At 49.7% G+C, this 8,747-nt stretch overlaps 1 protein-coding gene across 1 annotated transcript; it reads right to left on the bottom strand.

The window, feature by feature from the left end:
• Positions 1-48: 48 nt before the first annotated feature.
• On the bottom strand, positions 49-8,338 carry LOC121917738 (microtubule-associated serine/threonine-protein kinase 3-like; the record flags this gene model as incomplete). The annotated part of the gene is made up of 12 exons (XM_042443858.1): positions 49-782; positions 1,539-1,745; positions 2,727-2,971; positions 3,282-3,436; positions 3,714-3,823; positions 4,310-4,432; positions 4,549-4,650; positions 5,172-5,337; positions 6,052-6,184; positions 7,327-7,465; positions 7,685-7,893; positions 8,220-8,338. Coding segments are annotated over 12 exons (2,019 nt in total), but the record flags the coding sequence as incomplete, so codon positions are not given.
• Between the last annotated feature and the right edge of the window lie 409 nt (positions 8,339-8,747).

Here is an 8,747-nt window from a genome sequence, read left to right as displayed (position 1 = left end):
AAATCCATCTCTGCTCAAAAACACCCAGAATTTTGCTTTCTGAATTGCAGGACCTTGAGAAGGAGGACTGGAGCTTGGGAAAATTACATGGGGGGGGGGGGGGAGAGATTTGGGGACTTGTACTCCCAAAAAAGTAATTCTTCCAAGCTCCACTTTTCCTTTTCTGATTCCAGAAAGCTGGGGAGCAGGTGGATAATTTGCTTCATAAGGGTTTTGGGGTGGGTTTAAACAGGGGATGGATGCCCACCTCTCAGAGGTACTTCAGTTGTGGGTTTCTGCCTGGCAAAGAGTTGGAATAGATGGCCCCTGGGGGTCCCTTTCAACTCTGTGCTTCTAAGTTCTTTTTTCAAGGGTGATTTTATAGGATGTGCTGATGCATGGCACCATAGCTGCAGAGGGTGCCTTTCAAATGATAATGCACTGGGTCTAACAAATGAGGAAAGCAAACAAAAACACACGCAGGGATGCGACTTAGGGGGCAGCATTCTCTCCCCTTGTCCTGAGGATTGGCAATCCAGGCACCCGCCCCACAGCCCCACACCCCGTTCTGCTCACCCAAACCATGTGATGGACAGTGTAGACGTCGCTTTCGCCCATGTAGACACGGATGGCGCGGAGGGTGAAGCCGTACTTCTTGCCCGAGCTATGGATGACAATGGGGGGCCGGAGGGTGGTGCTGCCCAACAAGGACTCCCGGCTCGGGGAGGAATCCCGGGAGGAAGGGTTGGAAGAGAGAGACCGGGGGGAAATGGGGCTCACTAGGGCGCCCCCGGCAAAGTCGTCTACAGTGGAAAAACAGAGGGCAAGTGTGGGTGTTGTGTTCTTGTGAGATGCACTCCAATTGTTGTTGTTGCACCATCCAAGTGCTTTACTAGCAGAATAAAACATCTGTTACTATTGCAATAATATAAAACACTAAAAGGCAACACTAAAATGCAGTGCAAGGCTCCTATAAAATCAATTGTCCAGGCACTTTATTCTGATGCAAAATGACCAGTTTTGCAAAGCAATCCTTTGAATTTCAAAGGTGCCTTTGCAAGATCCCTTTGCATATTCCTCGATGAGTGTCCTCCCCTTAGTTTTATTTTTGAATGGAACATACTTTTCGGCTGGGGGACTTATGATCAGGGATTCAAGGTGTAAAATCTCCTGGAATATTTTTAATGGAAATATTTTTATACCAGATAGATAGATATCTACAGATATCTACATTTATCCCCAGGTGTCCGGGTTGTTGTGCTACAATTGATCCTTTGTGATTGCCAAACTTTGGTCCTCCAGTTGTTTTGGACTTTAACTCCCAGAATCCCTTGCTGCTCCCAGCTTGCCCAGTAGTCAGGAATTCTGGGAGCTGAAGCCCAAAACCTCTGGAGGATGAAAGTCTGGGGACTGCAGCTCTGGCTTGCACCTCAAGTCCAGGCAGGGTCTGCATTTTGGGCTCCTCCATCATCTTGGCCATGGAAACTCACACATTCCCCAGAAAACCCCATGATAGAGAAGAGGGGACAGTGGCTTCCCATCCAGCTTGCCCCACTGACCTGAGCTGATGATTAGCGAGAGGGCCGAGACGGAGGCTGATTTGGGCACACGCCCACCCGATGCCAGGCGCTGCTGCTGTTTCCCAAGACTGTCCTTGGGGGTCCCCATCCGCCTCCCACTCTCGGGCTCCGAACCCCGTGGGATGGACTGTTTGGCACCAGTGCTGTTGCTCCGAAGACGGACACGGTTCAGGCTGGCTAAGTCAGCTGGAAGGATAGATGGATGGATGGAAGGAAGGAAGGAAGGAAGGAAGGAAGGAAGGAAGGAAGGAGACACTCTTAAGTCATCATGAACGCTGGGACAATCTTATAGCGTTGCGAAGCACTCCATGGCCATCTATGATGTGCAAAATATGACATGCCAAGACCAGAGCTTGGGATAACCTCCTCCTTTTCAGTTGGCATTCTGTAGCCACGGATTCTTTATCCATGGGTTAAACCATTCACAGCTTGAAAATATGAAAAAAATAAAACAAATTCCCAAAGCAGATCTTGATTTTGCCATATTTCACAAGGGACACCATTTTGTTATGGCATTTTGTTTAATGGGACTTGAACATTCACGACCAACTGGATTTGGCATCCACAGGGGGTGGGGGGTGTCCTGGAACCAAACCTCAGTAGATATTAAGCACAGTGATTATCAGGTTGTTGGAAACTCTAGTCTAAGAAAGTAACTATTCTCCAATCCTGGCTCGTGCCACACCCCCCCCCCCCCGCAAATAAAGCTCCTGTCCCAATTTTGGAGGAGCAGTCCTCTGCCCACAGAACCCCTGGGGCTCCCAAACCCTTGCTGCCCAATTATCATATTTTTAATGCCTTCATCTATTTTATTTTCTCCAGGCCAGAAGCAATAAGCCACCAAAGGGGGCTGCAAAGAGAGGGTGAAACAGGTTCTCGTTTGCAGACCAACAAGGTATTGCATGAAAAGGGAGCTACGGTTTGCAGACTTACAAGGTTTTGCATGGCTGTAAGTAGTTGTACTGGATAAACGGGTAAACACCTGGCACCTGACCACAATGAGCTTCAGCTAGAGCCCTGTCTACTGCTGGAACGTGGCCCCAGAGACCCTTCCCAAATTTCCTGGGCTGAAAAGGGTCATTCACCTCTACTTTTGAGAAAGAGATTGAAGGCAGCAGGCAGAAATAGCTCTGGGGATCACTGCCCCCTGCATGCGCACGGACATACCTGCCAGTGCTGAGGCCTTGCTGGGGGTTCTCAGGGGTGCAGTGGCTGCCTCAGAGTCCCCTACCACAAAGACGGGGCGCTCCCACTTGGTCGGAGTCCTGGAGGGGCTCTCGTCTTCAGAGGAGAAGGCAAACTTGGGCATGGCCTCTAGGCTGCAGGTACTGCTCAGGGCCGCAGGGCTCCAATGGTCACATTCTTGGCGGAAGGAGTGAACCGTGGACCCACAGGAAGTCCATGCATGAAGCCTATGGGCAATGAAGGAAGGAAAAGGTTATTTATCACAGCCACCCATGAAAAAAAGTTTTGGCTTTTGGAATATTTTGGATTTCAGAATGACAGGTAAAGGAAACTCAACCTGTAATAGCGGTTTGTCAGTCATTGCTAAGAAGTAATTTTTCATGAAGGATTAATTTCAGTTATTTTGTTTTTAAATCTCTTTTACACATACACAGTTATTTTTCATGCTAGTTTTGATTTTTATAAATCCAGCATGGCCCTTGAGGGCTGAAAGGGGTCCCCTAACTCTCTCCACACCTTGCCCCGGTCTAGACCCACCTGGTCTCGGTGGTTGGCCGGCGGCTCTTCTCCTCGTCTCCAGAGCTGCGATCCCAGCGGTCATCCTTGTCATCTCCTTGGCTCTGGTCCCCTGAGGAGGAGGAGGGGAAGCCGAGGGCCGGAGGGTTGGCCAGGTACTCAGAGCTGCTGTACACCTGGAGGCAGAGGGCAAAGACCAGTCTGGTGTAAACAGAGGTGGGTGATCCCTGGAGACCCTTCTTTACTTTTCTATGATGGTTTTGCAAGCTCTGACACCCTTCTGGGCCTGGATTATGCCCTCAGCAGGAAAGGAGATGATCAAATGCCCCTGCCTCTACACGGAGGAAGGGACACCATAGTGTCTAGAAGCTTGGGCAGGACAATGGATGCACCAGCCTGGCAGTGATGTGCCAGGCTAATCCGCCTGGCCCCCAAATGTCCCCATGTGCCAACCTTGCTGAAGCGGTGGGAACAGGAGGAGAACTGCCGGATCTCCACACAGGACTCCTCGTCATTCGTCTCCTCGTCTTCAGACCCCAGGTGTCGGTAGCGCTCTGAACGAGCTGGGTATGGGTAGAGAGATGGGGTTTCTGGTGGGCACCATACTTAAGCGTGGCACCTCAGCCCCCAATGCTGCCCTCCTCTCCATTTCTCAGCGACACCCCAGCAAGGTGTCAGGGTCAGGGTGAGGTGGTGGATGGGCTGGTCACCCTCAGTGTTTCACAGGAACAGAGGACTCAGACTTGCCATGTCTCCATCCAGCATGCCAACCACTACACTACGTTGCATTAAATGACTCAATGAGGACTAGAACCTGGCACTCAGTCCTAACCCAGCACTCTAACCCAACCTGCTTAAGCCTTACAATAATGCTAATTATGCCAGGTGTTTGGCATGAAGGGCAAACACATCCTTTGTCTTCTGGATCACCCCTATGGGGCTGGCCAGGATCCAGGGTGCCCTATTCCTGGGTGGCATTGTGCAGCCCAACCTGCACAGGTGTGCACATGGGAACCCCCTCCCTCTGTCCCTTTGCAGAGGATCCTTACTGTCAAAATAGCTGGTGTCATCTTCAGCCTCCAGCTGTGGAATGAATTCTGCCTTTTGGCGCAAGAGTCCAGTCCAGTCCAGGTTGCGGAAGAAGGGGTGCTGCTTCACCTCGTGGGCGCCCCCTGGCAGATGAGAAGAAAAGGAATAGGTATGAACCCCTTGCCCCATCTCAGGCTGGCTATTCCCCCCTCTGTCCATCCCGCATGCACCCCCACCACTACCCCCAGTGTCACTCTACCTGTGCCCAGACGCTCCAGTGGGCAGTGCCGCAGAAGCTGGGTGATCAAGTCCTGGGCATCCGATGGAAGAGCTTCGTCCCCCTCAGGCCAAATGATTTCATCTGAGGAAGGAAAGGAAAAAAAATGTACTTTTTGCAAGGTAGTATGGGTTCTCAAACTCATGGGTCTGCCAGGTGCTTTGGACTTCAACTCCCAGAAGCCACAGCCAACTAGTTTCAGAATATTAGCATGTTATTGTTGTATTTTAACATTTTATAGTATTGCATTTCATTGTTCGATGTTCTGCCTTTTGGGGGCCAGGTGAATCTCTCTAATGGCAGGACTGAGGGGACTGCAATGGTCCTCAACCAGGGCAAGAAAAGGCTCCCTCTCTGCAATAGAGGGGGAACCCAATCTGTGCCTCTCACCACCATACCCATGCTCCCCACATGCAGCATCTGGGTCAGGGGATTCCTTTGCCCCTCAGTTGAGGGACTCCTCAAAGGACCTTTGGTAAAGTTCAGCAACGCAGCCAGAAGGGAAAGCACACTGCCAGATGACCATGGGGGAAATGATGTAGACCCCAATTTCCTCAAACTCCCCCATGCCTCCAACATCTCCCCTCCCCGAAAAAATGACATACCACTGATGACCTGCCCAAAGAGCTCCTCTGGTGTGTCACCAAAAAAGGGGACACAGCCCACCAGGAACTCATAGAGGACGATGCCCATCGCCCACCAGTCCACTGGCTTGCCGTAGCCTTGGATCAGGATCACCTCGGGGGCAATGTACTCCGGGGTTCCACAAACCTGGGGGACAGAGAGGGAGGTATTAGGGCTTCCATCTACTCCTGGAAGGCCAAGAAATGGGGTGGGATAGCCAAGCCCTCGTCCTGTGACCATGATGCCCAGGGTGGCACCAGGTTTGGGGCAGCCACATGCAGAGGCTGGTCAAGGCGTCAGAGCTCAATATTCCAGGAGACCATCAGGTCCAGGGGTTAGGAAGCCTAAGCTCTGAGGCCCCATATTCTGCCCAACAGGTCACAACCCACATTGAAAGAGCATACTTTTCACAGTAAGGGCTGTTCGACAGTGGAACACACTCCTTCCTCGGAGTGTAGTGGAGTCTCCTTCTTTGGAGGTCTTTAAGCAGAGGCTGGATGGCCATCTGTCGGGGATGCTTTGATTTGGATTTCTTGCATGGCAGGGGGTTGGACTGGATGGTCCTTGTGGTCTCTTCCAACTTTATGATTCTATGATTCTAAGTTTCCCAGCTTTCACACTGAGCAGCCATTCCCATCCTCAAACCTTTCAGTGCCCACTCTGGGGCTCAATTCCTGCCAGGGAAGGCTGCAATTATTTCCAGTCCCACCACCATGTGCCACAGGATGTATATGATTCCTGAGGAGAAACTCTCTGGAATGGCCCCTGGCAATCGGAGGGGCAGCAGAGCCCAAGGGGAAGCCATCTATTCCCCCAATGTGCTCAGGGGGGCACTAATGTGCCCACCCGCCAAGGTGGCACCTGCTTATCCACGAATTCCCGGGTGTCCTTCTCAATGTGGCCCTCATAGAGATTGGTGGTCAAGTTCATCAAACCGATCTTGGAGAGGCCGAAGTCGGTCAGCTTGATGTGACCCATGGAGGTGATCAGCAAACTGGGGGGGGGGGGGGGGGGGGAGGGGAGAAAACAAAGGAAAAAATCAGGGCAAAAGAAGGGCCAGGTGGGTTTTTTCCAAGTTGACCAGCTACTGAGAAAAAAGGCTGCACTGTTCGGACAAAGGAGCTGTACGTTTTGAAAAAAGAAATGGCAATAATAATAATAATAATAATAATAATAATTTTTATTTATACTGTATATCCTACCTCTTCCAATGGAAATGTGTTTCAACATTATACTGTTTAATTATATGTTCATACTATGCTTCTTGTGTGTTTTCATTCTCTCTGTTTTTTAAAGCACATCTACTTTTGAGCAGCCTCAAAGAGCTAGTTTTGAGAGAAGGGAGAGCTCCATAAACATGGAGCCAAGAGTGTGACACGGCGGCCAAAAAAGCTAAGGTGATTCCTGGCTGCATCAGCAAGAATGCATCCCTTCTTCATACAAGATTACAGAATTTTAGAAAGCCAGCAGCCAAGTGAGTTGTGTCACCACAATAAAAATAGCTTCAGCCAAGAGGTGACCAGAAGGAGTGGGCAGTGTGCCATTTTTGCACCAAAAAGGAGTTGGCAGCATGCTGTTTTTTCATTTTCCTTGGCAGCTTCTTCCACTTTTGACAAAACAATCCTAGGCAGGTCTATTCAAAGCAATTTTAGTGGTACTTACCCCTTGATAAACATGTACAGAACTGAAGCCTAAGCAGGCTGTCTAGTTTTAGAGTCTCTTTGAGTGTTGAGTTTTAGAGTTTAGTTTAACCTTGGGGAATTCCTTGTAATAGTTGTTTTCAATCTAAGGGACTGAGAGTTGGGGTGTCTAAATTTGGGCCACAAGTCTGGTTAATTAAAAAGAAAGAAATCATTTTGGGGGACCAAATTTGCCTCAAATGTTTATACAATTACAAAAGCACTGAGGGGGAAGTGGATTAGCACTGGTGTTGTCTTTGTCTGAATTGGTGTTACTCATGCTGTCCAATAGCTGCCTTTGCAAACTATAGGGGATACACCCCCCCCCCCCATAAACAGGCTCCTTCCAGGGGCAAAACAGGGAAGGGAAAAAGGCACATCATGCACATCCATGTGTCTCTTTCTCTGTTCTTAGTGATCCCTCCCAACCCTTCCCTTCCTCCACCACCACTCATACTTGTCTGGCTTGAGGTCCCGGTGGACAATGCCATAGTTGTGGAGGTACTCCAGGGCCAGAACCGTCTCTGCAAAATACATCCGGGCCATGTCCACAGGCAACGGACCCATGTTTTTCAGCAGTGTCGCACAGTCACCACCTATGGAAGTCCAAAAAGCTCAATAGGGCAGGGATGGCTGAACGGCATGGCCAGATAGGCAGGAGCTCACCCAACTTTCCTGGCACCAGGGCATTCCGCATCACCCACCAGTCTGCCTCACAGAAAGTCTCCAGCCTAGAAATGGTTCACATCTGTCCATCCATCCCTGCTCACCCATGTCACCCGCTTTGCGCACCTATGCTCTCACTGCTCCCTCACCTTCCACGTACTCCATGACCATGCAGAGGTGGCGTCTGGTCTCAAAGGAGCAGAACATGCTGACCACAAAGGGGTTTTCAGCAAAAGTGAGTATGTCGCGCTCCACAAAGACCTGCTGGATCTGGTTCCGCAGCACCAGGTTCTGCTTGTTGATCTTCTTGATGGCAAAGCGCTGGCGAGTCTCCTTGTGGCGCACCAAATAGACCGCCCTGCAGGGGAAGAAGCATGGAGGGGGAAACCTCAAACCCCTCAACACTTAGCACACGGGGAGGTGGGAAATAACCATTTCCCCACAACATCCTCCAAAATACTGGTTTCCACTCATTTTCCTCTAGTGAGGCACAACAATTGGATTAAAGCTGTTTGGATTTACTGAGGGCAGTTTTGGTGAGTCTAGCTCCCAGAATCCTCAGTGGTAATGCCAGTTAGGGGACTGTGGGAGTTGCAATCCCAAATATGTAACTTTTCCGATCTAGCCCAGAGAAGAATTTTTTTCCAATCAGGTTTGCTCTCCGAGAGGAAAACCACAACTCACCCATAGGCGCCATTGCTGATCAACTTGATGGTTTCAAAATCACTCTCGCAGGGCTTCCTCCGAGAGACGGAGGTGCAAGACTGGTTGAAAGAGAAAGAGAAGGTTGCAATTTGTTTTTCCTAACATGGATTCTTTTTCCATGCCACTTTGCTGAAGGAGGGGTCGCCCTGCACTATAATTCTATTTATTTACTCCGTTTTAAAGTCCATTATACAGTATTAGAGCTCTGAAAGTGGCGCATCATCATAATAATCGTGCTAACACTTTTCCAAATCCCAACCTGCAAAAACAAATATTCAAAACACAGGACTCTTTTGGTTAATCCCAACTAGAATGGGGCTTATTTGCATGTTGACTCACCGTTCAACCAGTGACTTTATGGGTCTTTCCTCTTGCTGGGATTAGCCAAAAAAGTTGTAGCCAAAGTGAAACAAGGGAAAGGCCAAACTAAGCTGAAATCCCAGAGCTCCCAATTCGGGGTTTTCCCCAGAAAAGGAAAAACAGGGAATAAATTCCACAGGGAAGAGA

The sequence above is a fragment of the Sceloporus undulatus genome, unplaced genomic scaffold (assembly GCF_019175285.1).
Source record: "Sceloporus undulatus isolate JIND9_A2432 ecotype Alabama unplaced genomic scaffold, SceUnd_v1.1 scaffold_445, whole genome shotgun sequence".
In the NCBI taxonomy this organism is placed as follows: Eukaryota; Metazoa; Chordata; class Lepidosauria; order Squamata; family Phrynosomatidae; genus Sceloporus; species Sceloporus undulatus.
The sequence above is the reverse complement of the archived record's forward strand: the minus strand, read 5'-3'. Positions and strand labels throughout refer to the sequence as shown.